General features: G+C 40.2%; 3 protein-coding genes across 13 annotated transcripts in view; 1 reads left to right on the forward strand and 2 right to left on the reverse strand.

Annotated features, from left to right (window-relative positions):
* EPRS1 (glutamyl-prolyl-tRNA synthetase 1) overlaps positions 1–2,333 on the reverse strand; it is a 41,831-nt gene extending 39,498 nt beyond the window's left edge. For all 6 annotated transcript variants that reach the window (XM_049833692.1, XM_049833690.1, XM_049833688.1 and 3 more), the window contains exon 1: positions 2,185–2,333. In XM_049833692.1, coding sequence (XP_049689649.1) covers positions 2,185–2,230 — 46 coding nt within the window. In that variant the 5' untranslated portion in view covers positions 2,231–2,333. The remainder of the gene's footprint in view (positions 1–2,184) is intronic.
* Positions 2,334–5,513: 3,180 nt separating this feature from the next.
* Positions 5,514–18,790, reverse strand: BPNT1 (3'(2'), 5'-bisphosphate nucleotidase 1). Of its 5 annotated transcripts, none has more exons than XM_049833485.1 (9): positions 18,633–18,790; positions 14,982–15,106; positions 11,591–11,695; positions 11,229–11,336; positions 10,656–10,704; positions 9,573–9,664; positions 8,383–8,580; positions 7,434–7,539; positions 5,514–6,096 (listed from the first exon to the last, which is right to left on the reverse strand). In XM_049833485.1, exons 2-9 carry the CDS (start codon positions 15,096–15,098, stop codon positions 5,948–5,950), a joined length of 924 nt encoding a protein of 307 aa, XP_049689442.1. In that variant the 5' UTR covers positions 15,099–15,106; positions 18,633–18,790; the 3' UTR covers positions 5,514–5,947. The 5 variants fall into 5 exon arrangements, with proteins under 5 accessions (XP_049689442.1, XP_049689441.1, XP_049689440.1 ...); XM_049833484.1 differs by having other exon boundaries at positions 18,557–18,790; XM_049833483.1 differs by having other exon boundaries at positions 18,381–18,790.
* The window catches only part of IARS2 (isoleucyl-tRNA synthetase 2, mitochondrial), a 30,467-nt gene continuing 21,331 nt past the window's right edge, over positions 17,959–27,094 (forward strand). Inside the window, exons 1-11 of one of the 2 annotated variants that reach the window (XM_049833482.1) lie at positions 17,959–18,045; positions 19,610–19,732; positions 20,809–20,965; positions 22,020–22,168; positions 22,253–22,302; positions 22,401–22,510; positions 22,596–22,686; positions 23,060–23,175; positions 24,774–24,943; positions 25,903–25,993; positions 26,202–26,353. In XM_049833482.1, the coding sequence (XP_049689439.1) occupies positions 20,839–20,965; positions 22,020–22,168; positions 22,253–22,302; positions 22,401–22,510; positions 22,596–22,686; positions 23,060–23,175; positions 24,774–24,943; positions 25,903–25,993; positions 26,202–26,353 (1,056 nt within the window). In that variant the 5' untranslated portion in view covers positions 17,959–18,045; positions 19,610–19,732; positions 20,809–20,838. Of the gene's footprint in view, positions 18,046–18,832; positions 19,064–19,609; positions 19,733–20,808; positions 20,966–22,019; positions 22,169–22,252; positions 22,303–22,400; positions 22,511–22,595; positions 22,687–23,059; positions 23,176–24,773; positions 24,944–25,902; positions 25,994–26,201; positions 26,354–27,094 lie in introns of those variants that run through there. The other variant, XM_049833480.1, reaches the window with a different exon arrangement.

The following is a 27,094-nucleotide window of genomic DNA, read 5'->3' on the forward strand; positions in this document are numbered from 1 at the left end:
CAAGAAACTCTATCCATATACAAGTACAGAAAGTTTATAAAGGGTTTTTAACATAGTTCACCGGTGACAATAAAGGATGGCCTCTAGAAATAAAAGCATTTTTGAAGTTCTTAGGCTACATCATCAGCTGGAAGACAGCTCTGCCCATAAACAAAGTGGCTTGATGCAAACCTGCTCTGATCTCAATGCTCTATAGCATGACACAGTAGCTCAAAGCACCGAGCTAACTTGGCTGTATTTCTGGATTGGCTCTGGTCCAGATTCAGCCTGCTGAGCATATGTAGAGGAGCTTGCGTTCTTTTGCTTTGCTTAGAAGCACGCACAAAGACAGCAAGCTTTTGCATAGGCAAATATTACTTAAATGAAACTAGCCAAAGGATTATGCTCTAGTTTTTGAAGGCATCTAACCTCTTACAGTCTTCATAGCGTGCCGTGCGCTCTATCTTCCCTAGAACAATGCATAGACTACCCAAGGCAGATGATGTTGTAAGCTGTTAATACATCGGCCTAAATACAAAGCACTGGAGCTAGGAATTCCCTAGCTCTCACCTCTGCTCAGCTGCAAACCCGTCTTGTGGCATTAAGCTTTTATCAACAGTAACTCAAGGTTCTTCTTCCCATCCCTCAGTTATCCATCTGTGAAAGTCAGGATGACATCCCTTATGCAATACGTTTGTAAAATGTGTAAGTATTTTAATAACATGCATGGAAACGCTTTGAAAATGACAAGTATTACGCACACGAAGCTATGTAATTAATACTAATGCCATTAAAAGCTACTACACTTTTCCCAGTGCACAGCCATGATGAATAGTACAAAGTAGGAATGAGTAGGATGAGTGTGCTTATCTTCTTGATACAAATGTCTACCAAAGTGTTTCATCTGTAATATGTAATATTTCTGACATAATTATGCAATCTCCTGAATTAAACCTCTAGTGCCACTCACCAGCTATCAAAAGAATCCTCCAAAGCCCCTAATCGCATGTTCATCACAGCTCATATTGCATCACATCTCTTCTAGCAAATCAGTATAAACAAGTACTAGGAGAAATGTTATTTAAAACTTACATATTATTATACCTTAAATCAGTAGTCGTGCAAGTTGTATTCAACTCTCAAATGCATTTGGGAATAACGGCATGAAAAAGAAATCAATAAACTAAGAGGAAGAGTGGGAAGAAAACGTATTTTGAATAGTTGTAACGAAACGGAGAAATGGTACGGAATACATACAAAAGGCTGTTTCCAGATGGCATAAAGTGTAACGAAGGAGGTTCTTGCATTTTGAAAGGCAAAATAACCTCGAAAGACAGCGAGCAAGTGAAAAAGCAAGATTTTGCCCCGCAACTTTGAACCAGCTCCCCAGAGGAGCCGATTTTCGCGGCAGATTATAGCTGACAAGGAAAGATAGCAGCAGTTAGGCAGAGCTCACAAACAAGCAACCTGAATTAGGGCTGCCTTGAAAATTTAGCCTCAACCTGCTAAGTCACTCGGGGGGGTCTACCTATGACTCAGTTTCTTGAGCCTAAGTTGCGTTAAGTGCCGGCAGCCGTCACCGCTGCCCAAACAGCTACCCGACAAGCAACCTGCTGGAGACCGGCCGCCCGGAGGGGCGGCAGCGGCAGCACCCCCCCTGCCCGATCCCTGCAGACCGGCGCCGGGCAGGCGCGGCGGAGCGGCCGCTGCGGAGCCCGACACGCCGCCGGGCTGCCGGGCCGGCGCCTCCTCAGCGCCTCAAGCGCCAGCGGGACCCCGCGGGGGCCAGGCCCTGCCGGCGACGTGGCCCCCCGCGCCCCCTTCCTCCCCTCAGCGCCGGCCCGCCCGCCGGGGACCGGCCCCGCCGTCCCCCTCAGCGGCAGGGCGTCCGCCCCGCGCACCCGCCGGCCGCCTCAGTCGCCCGTGCCAAGGCCGCGGCGGGCGCACGGCCCCGGCCTACAGCAGGCCCGGGCCGCAGAGGGGAGGACGGAGGCGGGACGCCGTCCCCCCTCACGCCTCGCCCGTCCCCGCACGCGGGGACAAGCCGCCGCACCGGCGCACGGCGCCGCATGATGCAACGCGGCGGCCACGCGCGCGGCGGGGCGGGCGGTGAGGGGACAGCGTCCGGCGGGGGCCCTCCCGAGGGAACGGGGAAGAGCGGGGGGGGGGGGGGGGGCGGGGAAGCCACGTCCGGCCCGCACTTACCGAGCGGGGGGCTCCCCGCGTTGACGGTGAGGCTCAGCGCCGCCATCCCCGCCGTCACCGCCGGCGCCGCGCCGGAACCAAAAGAGAGGGTGGGGCTGGGCGCGCGGCGGCGCCAGCTCGGCAAAGGCCGGCCGGCTGGGCAGGCCCCGCCCCCGGCCCCGCCCGCCGCCACGGGGCGGGGACGGGCTTCGTCACTTCCGGCTGGAGAAGCTATAAAGGCGGTGCGTGAGGCGACGGGCGGTTAGCGCTCCCCTACGGCGGGCGGGCGGACGGTTGCTGGCCAGGGCCGCTCTGCAGTCACGGCCCGGAGTCCGCCGGGAGGAGGCGGTGAGGTTGGAGCCGGACGGGAGGTGACTAGCGGGTGGTGCGCAGGGCTCTCCCGGCTGGCGGGGCGCTCGGTGAAGCCCCGGGGAGACCGCCCCAGAGGGGTGCTCGGTGGAGGCTGCCCTGCCTCTCACAGTGCCGCTGGCCTCGGTGGGGCAGGGTGCCGGTGCTTCTCCTCTCACAGCTGCTCCGGTGATTAGGCAGAGCCTTTCCGGGAGCTTTGTAGGAGTAAACTGTAAAAACTCTGGAGCTAGATGTCCAGCAGCAGCCGTAGAGATCGCTTCAGTCCCTTTTCTATGTATAATGATACAAACAAATCCAAGAGCGCAACGTATACCGACACATTGGAGTTCTGTGGTTTAAACCATCTGTTCTCATAGGGTGTTACGCTTTACGCTCCTCACAAACACGCAGATTTTGCAGTGGATCAAACTAGTCTTGGAATGAATTACAAAAGTGCTGTGTCAGCAGTTATTCAGAGGAGACAGATTCAAGTTCACATTGTTGCAAGGACAATGCAGTGTCACTATGCCCCCCCCCCCCAGTCTATTTTATAGATTGTACTATAGCACCTAATGTGCTAGTAGAGAGATTCTAAAATGCTTGATTGGTGGACCGGCGCTGTCTTGTACAGAGGGCGTAGTGGTATAGCCAGAGCATGACTGCACCTTACATGCTGGCTTTTGTCCTTGGTTCCTGCTGCTGCAGTTTATTTGAAATTTCCTTAATATTCTCCTGTGCTAGCAGTTTCACAGTTCCTGTAAGCGTAGAAAGTGGTTCCATACGTAAGCATCTTTACACATCAGGTAGAAGCTGGTGTATGCCATGTGTTCTGCTCCCATTGAGCTAACTGTAAATGAGCGGAGAGATAAATTACAGCAGAATTAAAGGGGCTTATGTTGAGGAAATTTTTGAACGTATAGCACGTTTCACATGAAAATAAGGATATAGAGACATAGATGAAGATAACTAACAGTGGGTTCTGCTCTTGACTTTGTATTTCAGTGATTACATGGAAAGACATATTAGGGCTGGCTTTGTGTTGTCCAAGTTGTTATAAGTTTTATCTTAATGTGTTTTGCAAATGCATATGCAGATTTTAATGTGAATAGTGAATCCTGCAGGAGATAAAGGTGAGAATTATGTATAATTGGGGCCATGAAATTAGATTGATCTTGTACTTGCTACGTGGTTCAAACCAGTCACAATCAATACGTGCAATGATTAAACTTACAATGGGTCAAAATGTGAAGGAGGCTCTAATTAAAGCAGGCTGAATCTGTCTTGCGTGCTCTTACTAGTCATGCGCTTGAGGAAGGAGAAGAAAGGTAGGCTACAGATGAAAGGATTAGAAGCATGCACTATTCCTATATATGGAGCTTTAATCCAGTGTCATGATAGCATTATGGACTGGCTGATGATGATAGAATGAGGTAAGTTATAATCTTGCTAATTTATCTGTAAATGTTATGATAAGCTGGCCTCACTAAGGGAAGAGCTGCCTTAGATCCTTTTCTGTGTGTGCACATGGAGAGACTGGGAACATTTTAGCAAAGTTGCCTTGTTTCGTATCTTCTGGTGTCCAAGATGTTCCTGCTTGCTGGAAATAGAGCCAGCCTTAAGCCAGTGAAGTCATATTGGTGTTACCCTACTGTGAGGAAAGGATCTATCAAAGGACTTTAAGTAAATTAGAGTTGTTAAATACCTTGTGTGATGAAAGGAGAAAGAAGTAACTTGAACACACTGTTGAAAACTGAATTTTGAAATTTTCTTCTGTATGGAAAACATAGCTTTTTGTATCTTGAAGTTCAGTGCTAGCTTAAACGTGGTTTGAGTGGACCAAGAGTGTAGTTATTCAGAGGACTTAATCTTGTGGGAAGGGAGGAAGTGAGAATGGGTGCAGTGCAACCTGCAGTCTACTTTGCCATTCATAATGTCGGCAGAGTGAGGAGAAAAAAAACCCATGCTGGGAGAGCTTAGCCATTCAGTCTTTATCTAAGCAAGCAGCCAAGTTCAGGCACCCTTGCTGACACCACAAGACTGAGAACCCAACATATGCCACTCTTCTGTCCACACAGAACAGAAAGAAAAGCACAACTATGTGTTGTCTGTTGTTGTCCATGGCATGCCTCAGTATGTGTCACATTGTTAGGGAAAGGGAGGCCCTAAGACTCTCTAATTTGTGAGGGATTTGGGTCACAAAATCTGAAGAAAACAAAGTATATAGAGGCTTCACTGGTGCAAGATACTCCAGGCTCCTGAATTCAGCTTCAGACTTCATCTGTTTTGGCTAGTTGCCAATTTTAGGTAGTCATATGTAATTTACTACTTGTTCTCTTTTGTGTTCAAGTGGACTGAACAGTTGAAGCCTGCTTTCCTAACCACCACATCTGTGGGAAAGCTGACTGAAACAGGCTCTCCAATTTTTTAGTTCATTTTGGGTGATCTTGTCCCCTGCTCTCTCCCCTCCCCTAACATGCATGTGTTCCACAGGAGGGGGAAGTGGTAGTGTCAGGTTCCTTAACTCTTGGGGCTATTGGAAAGGCACCTGGACTTTGTTTCTCTCAAAATTTGGACCTGAGAAATTTCAAGTTCCAGCGTTTCTGCTGTGCCTGTGTATGACAAAGTGACCTAGGATGCCCAAAGCTCTCCAAGATTGAGGTGGCACAGACCCTGACAGAGGTATTTGAGATCATCAGAAAGGTGCTGGAAACTCCTCCACCTGTTGCAGTTTCCTTGGGTTCTCCTCAGCTGAGTTGTCCTGAACCCCACTGTATTAATGCTTCACTGATCCTCAATGGATCCAATGATCCAGGAACCCCTATTTGAGATGTCAGAGGCCCAGCTGGCCTGTGTCCTGGCTCCTGTAAAACTCTGACAACCAAGCTCACCACCAATAGCAATCTTGGCCATCCCAAAACTAAGTGCAGATCAAAAAATTCAAAGATTTGCTTCTAAGAATCAAAATTGTCAACTTTATAATAAATGGGCTAATCCATCCAGGCAACTTCTTAGTCCGTTTGTATTTAATACAATAAACCCTTGTTGACTACATACAACAAGAAACATTGAGCAAGATCAGGTAAATGACTTAATGTGATTTTGTGCCCTGAATATTATGATGGTTTTTGGACTGTTGTGTTATGATTAGCAGTATATTAAGTACAATCGTGAAGAATGAATACTCCCAAAGAACATGGAAAACAACTATTGAAGAAATGTGACTGTTTTGATGTTGTCTACTAAACACAGCAAAACAATCTGATCAAACATATACCTAGAGATTCTGTATGTAATTCTGAAATTATTGAACACCTTAATGTAAGAATTCAGTTCAGATTCTATAAAACAAAATTTCAAGCTCAGTTATCATCTTTCTTTGTTTTTCTCCAAGCTTGCTTTCTCAGCCTTCCAGGCCAAGTGAAGATGCCTTACTGCTTTAAGGCATAAGAGATTGTTTAACAGTGTTAGGAATACGACTGGCATAATAGTCATAATTTCTCAAAGTGGCAAGGACCCCAGCTGAATTCATGTGTTTCACTTCCTTGTTATACTGAAATGAATTTCCATGGATATCTGTTATCTTGCCTGCAAAAAAAAAAAAAGAAAAAAATTCCAGCAAACAGGAGTTAAAGAGATACTCTTATTTTATTAGTACAAGTGACATAACTAAAAAAAAGACAGTCTTTGGCTTACAGATGCATGTCTTCAGATGTGAAATATCTTTGCTCCCAGTTTAAGTGCAAGTTTCTTATTGACTGAAATCAAACAGCTAATGGTTCTATTTTCTTTCAGCAATACTTAAAATTCCTTGTGTTTCAGGAAAAGGAATACAACATCTCTCTCTTATGGATTAGTTAAAATGCTTCCTGAGTAGTTTTTACATTGGCCATTGACAAGAAGGAAAGAAAAATCCTCACTTCAAGTAAAAGCCAGGGTAAGTCTGTACAACAAACTAACATAATACAGAAATACCCTAGCTGGTTTTAAATGAGTTTCTAGAAGTCACTTGGCAAGAGCAACACAGATCTTTATGCAAGCTAATTTAACTACAAGATACCTACATAACAAGGAGGCTAAATACAGCACTGTGCTGCCCCAGATTGGTTGTTTTTTTGTGCCAGAGCTAACCTGTTTAAAGGTATCCCAGTTATCAACACTGGAGACTGCAGAGGAGTTAAAATAATGTCATTATGAAGTCTGTTACCCTTGCTTGACAGAATTTAGATCAAAACTCACGATTATAGCATATGGTGGTAAAAGGTCTATCAATGTGAACAGCAGAAAAAGTATAATAATTAATACTTATATTCAAATTCTTGTCAGTGAGGCTTTTAATAACTTCTCTAACCCCTTACCCTCTAGAAAGGTGAAGTGGCTTATGTTGGCTGGAGACCACCAATTTTACTAAATAACACGAATGACTCAATTTTGGAGTTTGTACATCTGAGAAACAACTGCATGATTTGGCCTATTTTTGTTGTTTAAAGAATCCAGTGTCCACATATTACATAATATGTTACTAATAATAAACTACTATATCCAGTTAGTAGGACAGTGTGATTTTACTATGAAGTAGAAGCCAACAGAAAAAAAACCATTTGTTTTGAAAATACTAAAATTAATATACCCAAAATGTTGGAATTTGGCTTTTTAAATTATTGACAGTTATTGACTATATTAATCCAGGGCAAAACAGATCATATCGTGCTTTCCAGAGCGTTATTTGCTGCCCCTTTGGAGTTACTGTTCATTTCAAAGGGCTCAAAGCTCCTAGTGAATCGTGACTATATAAAAATACATACATACTGTCATTTTTCTTTCCAAAGACATGTTTGGAAATTCTGTTTTTCTATGAAAAGTATAAATAACTTTAAATTGATGCAGTTTCACTTATCCTGGAATTTTGAATGCTATTAGCTTACCTCCCACAGCATGTAGAATAGCTTCGGGTGCACATGTATCCCACTTCTTGCACCCAGGACTGGCAAATACATAAGCAGATGCCTTGCCTTCTATAAGTTGAATGACCTGTTATGAATAGTGAGTGGCAATCATTGCAAAGGATGTAGGCATTAAGAAATGGGTAAAAATAACACCAGGAAACAGGGATTAGATCAGTTTATGTACTTATGGTCAAAAAAGGAACATGAGCCATTTCCTTTCCAATATTACAAGAAATTGTATTAAGATTTAGAAAGCTATACTGTATTACCATTCTGCATGATCTATTTTTGATTGTTATAAATACAGTATAGGATGAAAATCTATGTTTAGTTTAAAAAACAAGAATTCCCATCTTGTGCAAGTACTAAGAAAATAAAGTGGAAACTGTCTCCATATTGTCTTGGTGCCATTTTGGGCTGTGTTAGAGAAGAGATTGGAGGGTCTGTGTTTGACAACCATGACAAAACTAAGCTTTCAAAACTGCAGCAAATGAGTATCCCCTGTATGCAGAGGAGGTCTGCAAAGGAAATACCATTGTATGCTCCTGTATTTATCCTTTGGTATGTGCTGCTAGATGGTGGGAACAAAAACTGTTAATGTGAACAGGAGGAAATGTCTAATAATTAGGATGAAATTGTATTCCCATTTAGTCATTCTGGTCTTGTAACTTTTTATTTTCTCCCCTAGAAACAGAATACTAGGGAAGATAGACCTCAGCCATGACCAGCATGGCCATTGTTACAAATGTACCCGTACCAAATTCTTGACTGTCTGTCTCATAGCAGTCTGCTAGGAAGCGAACTTGTGCTGGGGAAGGAGGAGGAAGTCTCCTGTACATTCATGCAAGTAAGCAAATGATTTCTTTAAAAATTCTTTTTCCAGAGGTACCACCTCCCAATAAAAAAAAAAGATTTGGAGTTTTCATACCTTGTTTCCTGCTCCTCCAACTCTGATGACACTGTCTGGGTTCAAGGCACTGATGCAGTCATTTACCAGGGTACTGCTGTGAGAGCGGGTGGTAACGATGATGTGTTTCCCAGCAGGTGCTTCTGTGAGCTGAAATCCAAAGGCGCCTATGCCCAGGACTCCCCAGATTGTCCTGCCCAACACAGCATCAGCTCCTGCCTATGAAAAAGGTACACAGGTCCAGGTGATGGTTAATCATAGTGATCAGCATTTAAAGCACAAACGGAAAGGAGTACCTAGACATCTTTGCATATCAGGGAGTATAATGTTAATACTGGCTTATACATTCAAACAATGGCACTTAAAAAGAACTACTCTAGAGCCCACAGTGAGAAATTGGCTCTTTCCCTCTAAGGCAGTGATGTCATTTACCCTTTTCTTATCTATGACATTGTGCTGGTGCATTACATCCTGCCTCCAATGACTGAAATTCATATTTCTGTACTTCAGGCACAATCTGTAACTGAAAATATCTTGGCATTTTAAATATTTTGTCATGCGTATCATATAAAACATACAGAATCAGCTGATGATATGCATTACATAAACTCAAGAGCTTTTTCTTTAAATTCTACTAAGTTTAATCAGGCTGCACCATGAGCTTTCCCCTCCCCCTCACAGATAATACTGAAATAATCTCCAAACATGTAAGTGCCTGTAGGTTGGCCATCCTGGACTTACACCTGAAACCTGGCCTGATATATTCTAACCCAGCTGTCAGTGACAGGTATGCCTAGTTTGTTTAGAGCTGCAGATTTATTGCAGTTACCACACATCACAAATGCACATATTGCATGGATTTACTACAGAATTTCTAGCAGCGACTGCAAAACCACCAATCTGTGCTTGGTTTACAGTATGTACTTCATATGTACTGTAGTAATATCTACAGTGTGTATGTAATATATACTGTATTAGTGTATTACACAAGCTTCAGGATTCGGTATGGCTGTTAGTAGGTCCCTGAGATTCAGTTCCTGGAAACCAACATTCAAAATTGTATATATTTAATAAAAAAGCCACCACCTTATATTACAACATTAACTCCATTACACACTGGTTTTCATTTGAAAGTGTGCTAACTAGAAATGGCTTAGAAGTGACAGTTAGAAATTATCTAATGCTTTTAAACAAATCAATGCATTTAATACCTCATAGTTGTAATATGGCTGGTTAATAACTCCTGCTATTGCTTTGCCTCCATAAGCAATTCCAATAAGAACTGTTACGTGGTCAAGGAGACCTGTACAGAAATAATATGAATGTAGTTATGCTTGAAAAAGAGAAAGTTTATATATAAAAAAATAAAACTTCAATAAAAGTCCACAAATTGATATGCAGGGTGGTATCTTAAAAATGCAAATACTAATCAGGTGTAATAGGTTGGCTGATAATTTTTTTTAGTCATTTAGCCTTGAGGTCTACCAAAAAAAGCCCCAGTTAGAATTTTCTTAATATAACTATGTTGGAATTAACACATTATGAGAAAGAAATTTAAAGATACAACTAAATAGCAGTGTATGATGTCATTCTTCTATAATTGTGGTGTGAATTCTTTAATGGTATTCAAAACTACCAATTTGTTGACAGTTGTACATCTCTTTCTGTGACAAGGGGGAAAAAATCTGCCTAAGAGATTTTACATTAATCAACTAAAAGATGCAGAAGGAGGCTGAAGTGAGGTTTCAGCATGTTGTTTGGAGGTTTTTGTTTGGGAATTGTTTTCCTTCATTTTAGGGTCTATTTCTATGGACACAAATTAGGCTTCACTGAAAACAGTGTCTTCCCATAACTGAAGAATTATGATTTAGGGGAAGATGTTTTATTCTGAAAGGGCTACAAATACAGCTGTGATATTTGGGTTTTTTGAAGAGGAGGATGTAAATATAATTGAGCATATTCCTGTGCAAATGGGAGATTTAGTCCCTCAATTCAAAGTACATGCAAAATTTTAAGTTTGACTAAAACTTAAGACAACCTGCCAGTAATCAAAGGCAGCCCTTTGCTCCCTGAAATGATAAAAACTGGAGGGTACTCAGTAGCCCATCAGGAATATTCAATACCGGTTAGAACTGAATGGAATGATTAAAAAATTCCATAGAACTCAAAGTACATAAACAACATCAGCCTTATGAAACAACATTGTATGTAACTTCTATCATAAAACTATCTACATGTACATGCTACTTTATTACACTGCTATAATTAAAAAAAAAAAATTAAGAGAAGCCAACCTTCAGTGTACTCTTTGGTTCCATCCAAGGGATCAACCCATATTACAAGCTTTAAAAATAAAAAAAATAAGGAAAATTAACAAATACAAATCATGTGAATTACCATACAATTATATATTTTACTTCAGTGTTTTTATTTCCTTATGGCAGTAAGGAAATAGAGATTCAAATTTTTAACGTTATGATATGACTGAAGCCTACAATAGTATTTTACACAAAAAAGCTTAAAAACTGACTGGAACCTCTTAGCAAATATCTTAATAGAGGTATGAAGGCTTAAACTGAATATGTAAATGATAGTACTTTCTTATGTCTGAAGTAGATTCCTTCCAAATTAATTTGAATCACAAGTTGTTAGAAGCAAATTTCCATTTCCCATTATTGCACACAAGGATACGCAGCATTTCCAGCTCTGGAGGTGTGATTCTCATGACTGCATTTCAGTTTTCAAACCAAAAAGAAAAATTGGCCACATTGAAATAACATTTTTTCTTAATACATTCTTAGCTAAATTCAGTAAGTAATACAGATAGTGTAAAATATGAAGACATACGTGTAACATTACTACATTACCTCTTCCTCTTTAATTCCTGCGTACTGAGCAGGACAAGTTCTCTTCAATATTTCTTCACAGTGGCCATCTTCAATTAATTCCTCAGTTACCTCATCAGTGGTTAGTTCCTAACAAAAGCATTCTCAGAATTATTAGGAAAAGGTGTTGGACTCACCTCAATTTGCCTTAGAACTGTGGATTTGCTTGCAGCTTACTTGACAAAGGTAATGCAATGGAAAGATGAAATCGGATGGAAATACTTCTTTTTTTAAAAAAGAACAAAAAAACCCCAACCAGATGATTTCCTAAAACCTGCCAAAGCAAATTCCACTGCAAGTTACAGAAAGTTAAATTGTTAGTATGAAACAAACTAGGAACTTACTTCTTCTCCTATGATTGTCACCTTGGGAAACTTCCGTGCCAGGGAAGCACAAATGCTCATTTGTACCAATCGGTCAGCTTTGGTCTGCAAGTCATTGGCTCCAGTCTGTCAAGGGATGGATAGGAATTTGTGTATTTCAAAACAACAGCAACAGCGCCCCCCCACCGCCCCCCCAAACAGTACAATACCCCATATGTCACTCTGAATATCTACCTTGTAATGAAAGAGAAGTCTAATTTGGTAAATCATCAATCTAGCAAGTGGTCTCGAGAGAGGCAGGCTAAAAACTGAAAGTAGAGGTTTACCTATACACCCCAGAGCCAATATAGACTAGTATGATATTAGAACAGTATTTACTTGCTGTATTCTTCTCATGCAGTGGTGCAACTGTACTGAATATGCATTTGTGCAAATACTACACTATGTAGAGAATAAATTATTACAAGTATAAACCCAGATATAAAACAAGAAGAGGGAAAAGCAAAAATAAAGATGTTAACAGGGAAAAAATAAGTATTTTAAGGCTCACTGGAGAGACATGGCAAATTAGAAAAGAGGAGAAATATAGGGAAGTTGTTAGTAAAAGGTGATTTAAAGGTCCAATTAATCTAGCTTGTTGAAAACAAAATAATGGAAACAATTATGATGTATAAACTTCTAAGTAGTAAATAGTTCCTTAGTCTACCGGAGAAAGACCAAGGAGGGCCAGAAGATAACCAGTGAAATTGAACTGGACAGTAACATCCATACATCTTTTTTCCAGAAAAAATACAAGAGAGGAAACAGTGGATTTGTTGTCTCAAGATGACATGGAACAATGACTGAAAGCCTTCTCAAAAGATGCAGTGTAGCCAAACATATGTTGTCAAATGGGTTACGTTAATTTCTTCTTAAACATTAATAACCTGCTACGTAGTGGAAGAGGGTAATTTACTGATACTTTCTCACCTTAATCTCTGTGTGGAATCCATGAGTGGAGGAGCCCTTTACGTCTGGAGACAGAATCCCCAGTAAGAAATACTTCTGTTAACACTGGAATTAAGCAAGCCAGTTCATCCAAACATTTGCATCTTAGTTGAGTCAAACAAAAATTTTATTTTTATCTGCTTGTATCTTATTTGGTGACATGAAAATTGTTTTATGCAGCTACAGAAATTAGCCATCGGGATGGAATATTCCATTTAGAATCACGTTATGCATCAATTTTTGCATGCTTAAAACCTAGTTTGTCCCTTATCCAATTGCCTATTTTTATGAAACTTGATATTTTTCTTTGAAATTTCCCTCTCATCCCTTAATAAATTTGGTTGAATTTGGCACTGAGTTTAGACTCGGAAAGATCAAGTTATTGCAGAGAATGTCCTTTGTTCCAGGACACCAACCTAATAAAACAGAATAAAGTAGTTCTTCAAAACAGTCATCAATAATGTAAGAATGGTTGAACAACATGTCTACCTATCAATTGGGGTGGGGCGGGGTGTGTGTAAAAACACTACAAGGAGAAGCAATATAAATGGAGACCTTAGAGTTGACTGGGAGAAAGAAAATTCTGGACATCAGGAGAGGAAAGGAAGGAGATACCTAAAAATTCAACTGTCCTTGAACTATTTTTCCTCATCTGAATAAATGGATGGGAGGTCAATGTGTTGGGGGGAAAAGGTGGAAAAATGTCTTCCTAGCTTTTCTAAAGCTTTTAGTAATGCCAGTTGGAATTGGTCTTGATGTCTGCTGATGGCTGCAAGAGGATGAATGATGAGGAGCAGCACTTTCTGTTCTTGTGCATCTCTTCCCTCCAGACCATAAAGCAGAGGCACATACTCTCTCTTGCTTTGTTCCTCTTTCTTGATCAGCCATCTTTGACAAGAAGCTTGCAGGAATTCTAAGATCACTAGTCCCTCAAACAGGAAGCTCTTCTGTTTGTCATTGTTTTCAATGTAATTTTGTGTGTTTATAGTATTCATTTAAAAAAAAGTTATGTATGACCAGTCTTATTTAGAACCAATATCACCTGTTACTTTTGTTATACTGTATTTACAATTATTTACTTAATTGTTTACAGAGCTTAAAATGTGTTCATTTGCTGGTTTTCCTATATTAGAAAATGATTGAGCAATGCATTTCTGATTTACTGGGAAATAATACTAACACGTGTGCATTTTTTTGAAGTGAAACTGAATTAAACAGATGAAAGCCAGCATTTAGTTTTAGTTAAAATTACGTTAACCTTGCTAGACTCTTAAAAAATAAGTTTAATGAAACTTGGGTTTTGCATTTAAAATTAACTGGTTAATCAAAGTACAGACAGTGCTTCCTTTGTACCTCTGGATGCAAGTATTTTAAAGCTTTCTTGTAGCAAAACTGCATTAGTTTTTCCAAGAACCTAAAAGCAGGTTATGTGGGAGAGTATATTCTACTTAAATGTGCCTGAGAATCCTGCTATGTGTCTAAGTACCTTTGAAAACACAGATCATTACTTTCCAGGTTTTTTTAATTCTCTCTACCATACACCTGATTTTAATTGCTTAAGAAAAAAGGGAATAAGAAAAACTTGCAAATGTTTTCGTAGTGGTGAATGTAACTGACCGAATGGGGAAAAAATCTTTTTGCATCTACTGTCTGAACTGGCAGTAAAAGTCATAAAGGATCATGCTTTTCTTCACAACTGGCTGAAAGTGCTTACTATCAGAAAAATGTACATTATCAGCAATTACTTCAATGTAAAGACCAAAAATAATATAGATACTTAATACAGTCCATAATATTGTGACATACCTGTAAAGCTAGAATTAACTTCAGAAGTTAATTACACCTATTCTAGTACTGTAGTCAAAACAAAGATCCTGGATCATTAGTGCAGCTTACTAACTCGCAGCAAATTATGAACTTCATGCAGATGACTGTAATTTCATTTCTGCTTTCTATTTAGAATTAAATTTGAAGCTCCAAATTTATTTTGAAAACTGTGATTTACAATAAAATCTAAGGTTCTTTTTTGTTTTAAGAAACTAAATACTGATTTATCCTAATCCAAAATTCATCAAGAGTACAGTACTTTAAACTGTACTACAGATCTTAGAACGTAGGTATGGAAATTAATGGGAAAGATACATTACTATGAATTCTGACATGCTATCCAAAGCTTGTGTTTTGTGAGGGGAATCAGGACAAAATTATGGTGTGTGTTTCTTTTAAGAGTCTGAATATTCTTTAGAAATACTGGTGAAAAGACACTTCTCCAGTGCTCTTTTAATCCTTTAATAAGGAATATTGTATCAGAGAGGTGAGGACTGTATTTCCTTCCCCAGTTGCTGATCTTCAAAAATACCACTTTGACCTTATCTAACTCTGCATTAGCAAGAGAAGTTAAACGGGAACAAAGCAAAAGTAATACCTTTTCCACTATCGCCAGATCTCCTGCAGCCATTACATTCCTAACAATTGTTGCAGCTTTTTCTGCAACCGAATATGCAGAGGCGACCACACGCATGAGTAGAGCTGGAGAAGCCATACTGAATGCTGAAAAGAAACAAAAAGCAAACTTGTACGCTTCTTTCTTCAAGAGAAGACAAGGCAAATATATTACATAACATTCTAAACAGATAAAGTTTAGTACTGCCAGTGAGTAGCAATGAAGTGAGCTTTGACTTTTTTTAAAAATACAATTAAACACAGATATATATATATATAAAAAGCTATTTTAGACAAGCTTTTTGAAATATCCATGCTCTGTCTGACAGTGAACCTAGTACTCCTCACTAAAATAAAAATCTGGCATTAAACAAGAACAGCAGCAGCAGAAACTCTTCATAAAAGTTAAGAAACTCATTAAGAAACTACTCATTTTTTGTACATTTTGAACATAAGTTCATTTTTTCAGAACTGAACCTATGGAGTTGGTTTGTGTCCAGACTCAAGTACAAGACTACCAGACAGGATAACAAGAGCAACTTTACCTACTATTTTTGTTTAAATATAAAATAGGCTTTTGTAGATGGCCTAGTTGTGGACCCGAAATAGGCTAATAATATGCAGATACTGCAAACACTGCACTTGTATGTGAAAGTCTGTTCATCTAAATTTTATCATCCTTTCTGTATTTCTTTAACTTCTTTTGATTTCTTTAAGGAAATCTGTTACATCTTCCTTCCTCCCCTCAACACTGCATGTCCTGTCATTCTTCCTATTGCATTGTCTCCTGTCTGTTTGGCAGCACACATCAGCACAATTCACTTTGCCTTCAGTTCCCAAACAGAAGAATAACTATCACTTTTGCAAAAGGCTAGCAATCATCCATTCCTCCCAGCTTTTCTCTACCTCAGGAAAAAAGAAGCATTGATAACCATATTGTATTTCTCAAAATGCAGAGCTAATTGCTTTTTATGTTTTCCTGACAGTTTTTTCTATCTGTGCAGATTACATGCTTTTGGGTTGGGCTCACATGTATGATACATTTTCAAGTAAACACCTGAGCACAGAGCTAGAAAAAAATAGAGTAACTCATTGACAGCTCATAGAAAGATGATGTATTAGGCTTCCCTCATAATCAATATTTGCAGCAATTGCACCAGGTACAGTGTACGTGGCAATAGGTCGTTCATTATACCATATCTTTCTTGCTTGAGAAATCTACTCGGTAAAGTACAATATAGTGAGGTGATAAGGCTAGCTACTGTAGATTATATTGATGTGACCTCAAGTTCACATCTGTTTTGTGGCAAAGGCAAACAGCAATGTTAGAGGTATCAAAATCTGAAATTTAGCTGGTTTAAGAACCTTTTCAGCATTTTAGAAACACTCTATGCATATCTCAAAAGTCAGAAGATCTCTGAAGCTAAAAGTGGAGTGATTGTGTAAGTACATTCAAAAAGTGCAGTTGCTACTGTTAATTATTATTTACTGCTCGTGGATGGGAGCAAAGTGCTCTGGAGTCCTGTAAAATAGCCAAGGTCCATACCCAAAGCACACGTGCGGGCTACCTTGGAGTGTTAACAATGGTTACAGAGGAAATTTTGGAAACCCTACCTGTGACAAAAAGCAGCTCTCAAACAATTGAAAGTTGTAGAGCAAATATGGGTCATAACACATGGGAAGACAGATACTGTTTTGAGTATATACCATCATGTGAAACAAGTTAACAGGAAGGAAAATTGAATGTAGTTCATTCCATACTGAAAATATCTGGAATATGAGCACTTTTGAGAGAGAGGGTAAAAAAATTAGCATATTAGATGGGAAGTTTGGGTTAAAGAATTGAGCTCAGAAGAAGATAATTAAGATTTTATGCTCAGCTTCTCATTCCTCATTTGATCTTTTACTGCACATTTTTTTTCCTGCTTTGTAAAATAAGGTTAAAACTCACTTGATTGTTTTAAAGGCTTGATTTATTAAATGTTTGCATAAAGTTTCAAAAGACTCGGAAAACAATACAGAAACACTATCTTATATTCTTGAAGCTTGACCCAGGGTGTTTCTTGGGCACGTTTTTCTTGGACATTCTTAAGGCAAACAAGTGTACTTTCTTTCTGTAGTGAACGTATACCTGACATCTCTAAGCAAACCTTAAAATCAAAATACTCTTATGAAAACCAAGATTTCTTAAGAGAAACTGAAATGGGAGGTTCAACACCCCCTCCTCCCCAATACAGAATAACTAATACAGTGCAAATTATGTTATTACTGCAAAAGGTGCCTTAAATCTTTACAGGGCTGCATCTCCCATGTGGCACGTTCTCTGGTGCGTTGGCCCTTTTTGGTTAGGTAAGCATGTGTGCTAATCGGCCCTAAGTTTCTCATCTCTGTAACTTTTTGGTCTAAATTTAACTATTTTTGTAAGTTTATAGCACATTCTTTCTGATGAGGGCAACGTCTAATGTATACTTCCAGAATACATTTAAGAATATATTGCTTGCTTTGGACAAACAAGTTTGACTTACAAAACTGTACAGTTTACAAAGACTGCACAGCAACTATCCCTCAGTTTCAATCTGCATATTATTTTCAAAACATACCTCGTCGTCCTCCAAAGACCATCCATCCTTTCTCCTAACCTAGCAACCAAATTGTTGAATGGCCTCAACTTGACAAATCAGCCTGCTTTGACACCTATTGAAATAAATGAGTTCTTTGGTTCTTCTTACCCGTTTTAACCTTGAAATATTTAAATATTACAGGATGGCTGCAATTAATTTATCACAACAAGTATGAAGGATCTGTTGATGTTGCTACCTCAGTGTCTCTTCTGCAAACACGCGCTTTTCAAATGTGTAACTTCACCCGATGAAAGGAGAAGATGGACATCACGCACAGCGTGCCTTTAAACGCAAGCGCTAAACTGCGACTTCTTCCTCTGCGCTCTCCACAGCCCAAGTGACCAGAGCTCCCTATTTCTTCACGATAAACTTCGGCTCGCATTTAGCGAAAGATGAACTTTTCGTTCTGCGTAACGTAAGGAAACGGTATTTACCCCGCAGAAGCGGGCCAGGCCTGGGAGGGGGAACGCCTGCGTCCCGCTGCGGTTCACCTGCGGGCTTCCAGCGGGAAAGGGCTGCGCTACCTCATTTCACCAGCGTGCTTTGAGGCCTCCTGCGTTTGTATTAAAAAAAAACCACCACAAAAGAACCCAAAACCCCGCAGCCTGTTCCTGATTCTCTTCTAATCGGGATTCCCGCTGGTGAACTGCCGGCGGAGCAGCCCGGACCGGCCGGAGTCACCGCACACCGCGCTCTCCGCGCGTCGAGTTTGAGCATCGCACGGCGAACCGTCGGCGGTCGCCGCTGACCGGGACACTCACCGTCCCCGGCCTCGCTCTCCCCGTGGCCTCGGCGCTCTGCCGTGCGCTCCCCCGCCGACCGACGTCCTCTCCTTCCCTCCTCTCCCTCTCCGCCCGTCGCCGTTCGCCGCGCTCCCAGCTCGCCAGCAGCCCTTCCTGTCGGTCCCCGCGCCCAACGGCGAGGCGACCGAGGTTACCTGCCCGCCCCTGCGGCCTCCGCGCCGCCCGCTTCAGGAAGAGCTCGTCCCCATCGCGTCAGGCCCTCGCCTTTACCAGATAAGCTCGAAACGCCCCGAATCCTTCTGCTTCGAGGGCGGGCTGAAGCGCTCCCCCGGCCGCTCGGGAGGCCTCCGCGGCGGGGAGAAGAACGCGTTGCTGCGCGGCGTGTCCCCGCCCGCGGCCCGTCGCCGCGCCGCTCGCCGTAGCGCAGGCGGAAGCGTTTCCCCAACCCGCGTCGCAGGGAGCCGGGGAGGATGATCGGGGCCTGGCGGGCGCCGCCGCTGGCCCGGGTCGGGCTGCGGGCCCGGGCGGCGGTCGCCCGGGGCTGGGCCCGCTCCGCCGCCTCGGAGGCCGACAGCCGGCAGCCCGCGGCGGAGAGCCGGCAGGACTCCCAGTACCGGGACACGGTGCTGGTGCCGCGCAGCCGCTTCCCCGCGCAGCTGCCGGGGCGGCTGCAGCCCGAGGCCGAGCTGGAGACGCAGCAGGTAGCGGCCGGGGCCGGGCCGGCTCGCCCCGGGGGCCGCGTGTGTGTGCGTGTGCCCGGAGAGGGGCGCGGGGCTTCCCCTGGGGGCGAGGCCCGGCCCGGCGGCGGAGCCTCCGGCCCGGGCGGCGGGGGAGGTTTGTTTCGGGCCCGGGTTTCGCTGCCGTTACCTCCCCGTGGGTCTGGGCTTTGGCGGGTGCCTGGCCAGGCCGGCTGAAGTTCGCGGTCGGGGAAAGCTGGAGGGCCGGCCGGCTTTGGTTGTTTATTTATAGCGTGGGCGCTCTCAAGCGTGTTGCAGATTTGTGTGGAGAAAGAGTAACGAGCCTCCTGATCGCGGAGAGTCAGAGTAATAACGTTGGGCTTAGTGTTACGCCGATCTCGGGCTTCTAAATGCTTTCGGACTACGAACGCTTTCTGTTGTAGAGTTAGGAAAGTTAACTCTCCGTGCTTGTTTGCTTTTATTACATGTTCTACCATCTAGCCAAACCCCAGACTTCTTGGAAGTGCAAAGACCTGCAATGATTTAGGTGTTTTCTTGTTTTGTCTACAGAAATGTGGTTTTTCAGAACTGTATTCGTGGCAAAGGCAAAGGAAGGCAAAGCAGGAATTTTGTCTGCATGATGGACCACCTTATGCCAATGGAGACCCTCATGTTGGCCATGCGTTAAATAAAGTAAATACTTACCCGTTCATACTCTACTGTTCTGAAGTGGTAAACACTTCCTGTAATGTGCTGTGTGTTCTCCTTTCCCATTTGAATCAATAACGCTTTAAAGTGTTCGGTATTTTGGCAGACAGGGTGTGGTTACAGAGATACCATATGATGCCATGGCAACATCGATACCATACCATGACTTAAATGCCATATACCAGTATATGGTACCTATGTGCTGAGTGTTCATTTATGAGGCTGAATTGTTTCAGTAAAAAGAGAACATCTTTTTAGAGAAGTCCAGCCTGTAATTCATTCCTAAGCAATATTAAATGCGCAGTTTACTTGTGTATTGAACATATCACGCATACAGGTGTGGGTGAATGTCTATTTCTATACATGTATAGGTAATAATGTTACTGTAATGCACAGTTGAGCTGTGCCTTACTATTCTTTTGCCCTTTGAGTATTTTGTAAGTTAGTCCTATTGCATTTATTTTATTTTATCTGAGTATCCTTGGTGGAACCACAGTGACTAAATATTGATGGCTTTTAAAATACCAATTTCAGCTTTGAAATATTACTCCTAAGTATATTTGGCTATGTTTAGATTCAGTCCTGAGAATGACAGCGTTATATATGCTACAAAGTGGGAAAGACCAAAATGTGACCCACGGCTTCTTACTGTACTAGTGCCAAAGCTTGGACTTCTGAAAACAGCAAGTTTTGGTAGGTTGTTGCTGACATCAAAAACCAGTAATGTGCACTAGGCCAACACTGTAGATCCAGCTCAATGTTTTTAAAATAAGAGCAAGTAGGATTTGTTCACTTCAAGTCTTGCAAGCTTATAAACTGCATCTTTCAGTTATACTGAACGTGAATTACTTTGATCAGAGGTCCTCTGAGGTTCTGCCAAAATACAAAATGATGGGCAAGAAAAATCACAAATGCACAGTCTTAAATGTAAATTTATTGTGCAGCCTTTTATATTTGGTTCTTTTTTTTTTTTTCTTCTTTAAATAGGAGCATCTTAATTAATAATGTAGCTATTTCACATGGGGGAGCTAAAGTGATAACAGACCCTTGTGTCTTTTCAGATCTTGAAAGACATCACTAATCGTTTCTACATGATGAGAGGTTATAAAGTACATTATGTGCCAGGATGGGATTGTCATGGATTGCCAATTGAGTTGAAGGCATTGTCAGAAGTCAAAGGAGCGGAAAATCTTTCACCAATGGAAATTCGACAGAAAGGTAAACTACTGTTTGCAATATCTTTATAGAAAAAGTTGGCTTAAGTATTTGTACACCCTACTCATATTTTGTATTTTATGCTTTATATATAGCTTTTATACTTTATTGTGGGCTTTTCTGTGATCACTGTATGTGTTTTCCAAGCAGATTGAGTACAATGCAATCTTATGAAATGGGATAATTGAACACAGGCTTAATTTGTTGCTGTAATGAATATGCATTGTAATGACCATGGGTTTAAAAAACCAGAAGTATGGCAGAGGATTTGGATTTCTGCTTTGCTTAACTGTGCAGTGGCACAAAACTGATATTTATCAGATCAACATCCTTTGGATTTTTGAAGACTGAATTTGATTAGGAGCTAAAAAGTTGCATATAAAACTCAGGCTTCAGTAGGACACTTGGCTCAATATCGTAAGTAGGAATGTACTTGTTGACTGTGTTTTTAACAAATACTACAAAACTATAGGGGTGATCCTTTCAGAGAAGGGTAGTCTGCACTATATGGAAACTGTTTTGAAGAAGTAATTTCAAATACTGGATGTATTGAAAGACATCAGCATTCAGCTGCAATGAGCAATTTAAACTGCTTTAGCTTGAAATTGCAGCAATGAAATGGGCTAACTTATTTTCAGATGCATGTTGCTTTGAAAAGCTTGGATCAGCACCAACAGAGGTGGTTAACTTTCACTCTTATTTATTTTATGTTATTTGAGAATGCATTTTGAGAAATTGTTCTTCATAACTAAATATTTTTTTTCCCCCTCTTCCTTAAAAAGAAAGTTTATATTCTGGAGACATTTGTGCTTTATGTCCCTATATTAGTCAAAAAGTGCTGGTCCTGAATCTTTTTACTCTTTGTAGTCATTTTATATAACTACTTCACTGAAATATATATTTTTTGAGCCATAATAATCTATTTAATACAAATCAGTAATTAGTGCATAGTTTCAATATGTTCAGCTCAGGCTGAACATCAGTAGCACATTTTAAATGGTATTAGATTTGATGTTAGTGGGCTAAACCATGTGCTTAATGGAACTATTCCCTTTAGCTAGAGAATTTGCAGAAAGAGCAATTGAGAAGCAGAAATCTGCCTTCATTCGTTGGGGTGTAATGGCAGATTGGGCTAACTGCTACCGTACGTTTGATCCAAAGTATGAAGCAAACCAGCTGAGAGTCTTCTATAAAATGTATGATAAGGTATGTTGAACTTCTGTTGAAGTGTGTTTTGATTTGTCAGGAGCTTCGATTCTCCTAACTTTTTTTACCCTCCCTTTCCTCTAGGGTTTCATTTATCAGGACTATAAGCCTGTGTTCTGGTCCCCTTCAGCAAAGTAAGAATCAACTTAGAATTTTGTCCTCAAAATTTTAGCAAGGATATCAGTAGCTTTTCGTGTTCAAGTGTGTTAACTTATGTTTGCTATCTACCCAGAACAGCCTTGGCTGAAGCAGAGCTTGAATACAATGAGCAGCATGTCAGTCGTTCTGTGTATCTGAAATTTCCCCTGTTAAAGTCACCACCTAAGCTGACTTCTGTGATAGGTATGACTTCTGTATAGATTTTAAGATTGATAGCTTTTATTTTTGTTAGAATTTTAAGTAAAGTACTTCTAATTTACATCTGTAGATGGATCATCCTCTGCTAGCGTGCTAGTCTGGACCACACAACCTTGGACTGTGCCAGCAAATCAAGCAGTTTGTTACATGCCAGATTCAGCGTATGTGTCTTTAACTTGGTTCAGTGATCTGCATCAGTCCTTATCAACATTTATCTGCAAAGTTAAAATGTTCTGGACTACCATTACTTTTTGTTTAAGGCATCTTTTTTTTATGTTTTGTTTTTGTTTTTTTAAGTGACACAATTTTAAGCTTTGTTCTATATTAATATATTAATTTCTGCTTTCATTTTTTTAAAAAGTTATTTCTTTTTTCTGATGTTACATTATCTTGAAATTCTTTTGAGATTTATGAGTGAATTGGACATGTAGATTTTAAAACATATTTTGCTTTTAGAGATGGAGCATTTAAACAATTTGTAGCTTTATGGTGTTTGTAATTATTTAGTATGACAAATATATATTTGTATTGTAGATACTCAATTGTGAAATGTACAACTACTGGTGAACGCTTCATTCTAGCAGCAGATAGAGTTGAATCTACAGCTGCTGTTTTGGACAGGCCGTTTGAGGTTATGTTAACATGTAAAGGTAGGTTTTAATATTGTTATAAGTTGCTTAGAAATTTGTTTGCAGGTGTCTGAAAACTGCTTCAGTTTTGATGTATTATTAAGTTTGTTTATATTTTGAGAATATGCTTCACTAAATTGTACAAAGAGGAGTAATAGTCTGTCAGATTTAGTATTGGTGTATTGTAGCTCAAATTTTCATCCATAGATTTCAAAGTACTTTTAAAAATCTGGATTCACACTTGGAAAACTTAAACAGAGTGGAAGTCTGTTCAGTATCAAAATCTTAATTACGCTGAATGCAGTTTGTCTGTCTTTCTCACCCATTGCTGATGAGAACAAAGAGCTAATTACAAGTGTGCTTGCTGACTGCCTGAGTGCTAAATTGTACAAAAGCTATTGAAATTACCTTGTGTGGCAGAATTGGTAGCACTATCAGCTGCTGTTGTCATGTTATGTTACTTTTCAAGTTTTTCATTGTTGAAAGGTGTCCTAAGCCATAAACATGAAGAATGTTGAGGTATTGTAGGTGACTGTTGTCTTTACAGACAAGCTAAAGTGGTTCAGTTTGCATCCTAACAAACTGCATAGTGGTATTTCTTAATAGACAGACTTCTGATGCGATGTCATGAGTCCGGATTTAATGTGTCATTTGTGAGCTTTATTCATTTGCCTTTATCAGTGATTCAGTGCTGGAAATAGGCATATCTAAAGGAGGTGAGAATGGTGGTTTCTTTGATCTTCTCTTCAGGTTGTTTTGGTGTCTTTCCATGCCCTCTTTTTCAGAGGGAAGAAAATTACCTGTTTCTCTGCTTAATAATCGTGTTTTTACCTAATGATAAAATTACCTGGAGGTGTTCTTAAAGGTTCCACCTTCTTGAATCACATGATTTGCAGATTACATACAACAGTAGAGCTGGACCTTCTTGAAAAGAAATTTTATATTAGAAGCTGTTCTTTTTATTTTCCCATATATTTAGTAATTGGTTATATTTGTTACCTTTCTGTATTTGTTTACCTACCTGTCTGACAGCAGTTCCTAAACATGTTCCTTCTAGGAAGAAACCATTCAACGAAGGCCAGTTTCAGCAAGGCTTTACTAAGATTTCTTCAGGGTTTTTTTTTAACCTTAAATTGTCACTAGCTTCATTTGTGCTGTACTCTCTGTATGTAATTTAGAGAATTTAAGTGAATTGTTCATGATAATATAACTACTTAATGGCAGAACTAGGAATGGATCCCAAATTCAAGGGTTTTAGCCTACTAAATCATTATTGAGATCTGTTTCTGGAACACTGAGACAGTGGTCTCCAAGGAATGGGAATGTATGGAGTGTCTCTAGGTGGAATGTCACTACTAATGGAATACCATTTTCTAAAGTAGAGGAAAAGCTTTTTCTTTAAAGGAACGAAAAAAACCCCAAACCTGTATGCAAGGTTAACAATGCAGAGAATTTGAAAACGGTTGGAGAGGGACACACAAATGAGATAAAGTAGTAGTAAATCCAAATAGTATCCTGTGTATACACTTGCAGATCAATTGTTCCATTTCTGCTCTCTGCTAAAGAAGCTGAATGCATTAATTGTTTCTCTATTTTCTCTTGGTTTTTTGCACCCCCAGGTGTAGATTTGGCAGATGGTTCTTGTGCTCATCCCACAATTCCTGGCAGAGTCTCTCCTCTGTTACCTGCAAATCATGTGACAATGGCAAAAGGAACAGGACTAGTTCATACAGCCCCAGCTCATGGTATGGAAGACTACAGCGTAGCTTCCCACCATCAGCTACCCACGGTACTTTATTTTTTTTTTCCAGCTGTTGCTCTTGATTTCCTGCAACTGTTTGATCATGTGCCCCTAAAGTGATTGTTGTAATTTGTGCATAGAACCTGAAGATGTTTTGAAGCATTCATATAAGTGTGAGCATTCACATAAGTAATACTTATGTGAAGTATTCACATAAGTGTTTTGAAGCATTCACATAAGTGTAAGTCCTGCAAGGACTAACCTTAAAGTGTGTATCACAATAAAAGGATGAAGTTTTTGATAATTAAAGGTTACAGGGAAGTGGTAGAATAGAATCCAATTTCTTTTCTCTCTGTGTTTTTGGTTTTGTTTTTTAAAGGATAACACAGACAACAGTTCTCAGATATTGGCTCTCTACTCAGAATTGGCTTTTAATGCTGTATCTTGCAGACCAGTAAATCACCAGTTATGTAGGTCATTATTACTATTCTTTTTCAGCAAAGCTTGTTTTAAACAAATACGTAAATACAGTTTAGTTATGCACGAGCAGTTTGCATCTGATGGAAATGGAGATGCAGGGTATTCTTTTTCTCGTTTACCTTTTTAAAGAGGTGACTCTTGAGATGTTCCAAAACCTGATTATACTCATGTTTCTGGTTGGTTTCTTTTTTTTTGGAGTTAGGGTTTTTCTTGGGGGTTTGTTTGTTTTTGTTTTTCACTGTTAATTTGAAAAGTCATTGAAATAATAACCAGTGACTTGATGTAAGGCAGTTGTGGTATATTTGCAAACATAATGATGCTTATTTCTTCTGATAGGTAAAATTCACTTGCCTGGTAGATTACTAAATTGCAGTTCACTAAATCGGAAGTGTACTTAGATATAACATACTTTGCTGTTCATCAGAAAAGTAGTTACTCGGCAGAGTACTTAACTCGCTTTGAATACCAGAAAGGTAATTAATTGCCACATGGTATTTTATTGACATGATTAACGTATTTATTTTAAGGATTGCCTTGTGGATGAAGGTGGGTTTTTTACTGAAGCTGCAGGTCCTGAACTTCAAAACAAGAATGTCCTTGAAGAGGGGAATGAAGCTGGTGAGTATTTAATGTAGCCATTTGTTACTTCATCAGTTACATTCTTGCAGGTATATGTTGAGGGTTGGTATAAGCTGAACATGTTTTGAATATGGATGAGGTACAGGCACTTCTTACTATGTATTGATCATGAAAAGGAATGAATTGAGGTTAACAGTAGTAGTATGTTCAAATTGGATTTTAATCTTGCCTCATTTTTTTCTCTCAGTCATTCAGATGCTTCAAGCAGCCGGGAGTTTGTTAAAAGAGGAGAAATATGTGCACAGTTACCCATATGACTGGAGGACTAAAAAGCCAATGATCATTCGAGCCAGCAAACAATGGTTTGTAAACACAGCAAGTGTGAAGGCTACAGCACAGGTATATAATTTTGCTTTCTTATGGGACATTTAAAGACAGCTAATGCCATTTGGAATCAGCAAAACTATCTTGCTGTAGCTCACTCCAGAATATGTTCTTCTCTAGGGTTTACAAACAGTAGTTGAAAAGTGTTAATTATTTGTAGAAGTGATGATTGTTATTGGGTTTTTGTCAATATTGATATAATCCATGATAAATAAATTGACTGACATATTTGTTCATTGTATTTACAGAAGATCTAAGTTTCTTAGAGCTACTGAATTATTTTCCCCAAAATATTTTTTAAAATACAATGTTTCAAGGAATTAAATAAGAAGAGACAATTTTTATCACTGTTAAAATTACCTTTGTTGTTATGGTGGCCTTGGATGGCATGACATCTTTGTTTGCTCCCCTGTTAATTTTGCCACAGTCCTAATTTAAATAACTTTAAAACATATTTTTTTGAATATGCAGTGCACTTTGAAATTATGTACATCCACACAGAAAACTCAGACCAGCACCTTAGGCTGTCTTGGGTAACAGCGATTTCATTCTAAGTGGGGCATGAGGTGTTTATTCCTTATTCATCTTTATCTAGAATGAAGAAAAATACGATGGTTATTCAGCAGGGTTGGGAGTGAGTGGTTGCCCACACTCTCTAATAAAGGCAGCGTGTATCAAGGTGGGGTTTCAAAGTAAACAACAGCACAAGACACAATGAGCTATTAAACTTCAGATAGATGCCATTTCTAACTTGCT

Source organism: Accipiter gentilis, chromosome 30, assembly GCF_929443795.1.
Source record: "Accipiter gentilis chromosome 30, bAccGen1.1, whole genome shotgun sequence".
Taxonomy (NCBI): Eukaryota; Metazoa; Chordata; class Aves; order Accipitriformes; family Accipitridae; genus Astur; species Astur gentilis.

Coding starts and splice junctions, on each gene's coding strand:
- BPNT1 (XM_049833485.1), bottom strand. CDS start 15,098: ATGGCTTCTCCAGCTCTACTCATGCGTGTGGTCGCCTCTGCATATTCG. Junction 11,337..11,590: donor TGACAATCATAGGAGAAGAA/GTAAGTTCCTAG, acceptor TGCTTTTGTTAG/GAACTAACCACTGATGAGGT. Junction 8,581..9,572: donor AGCCATATTACAACTATGAG/GTATTAAATGCA, acceptor CCTTTTTCATAG/GCAGGAGCTGATGCTGTGTT.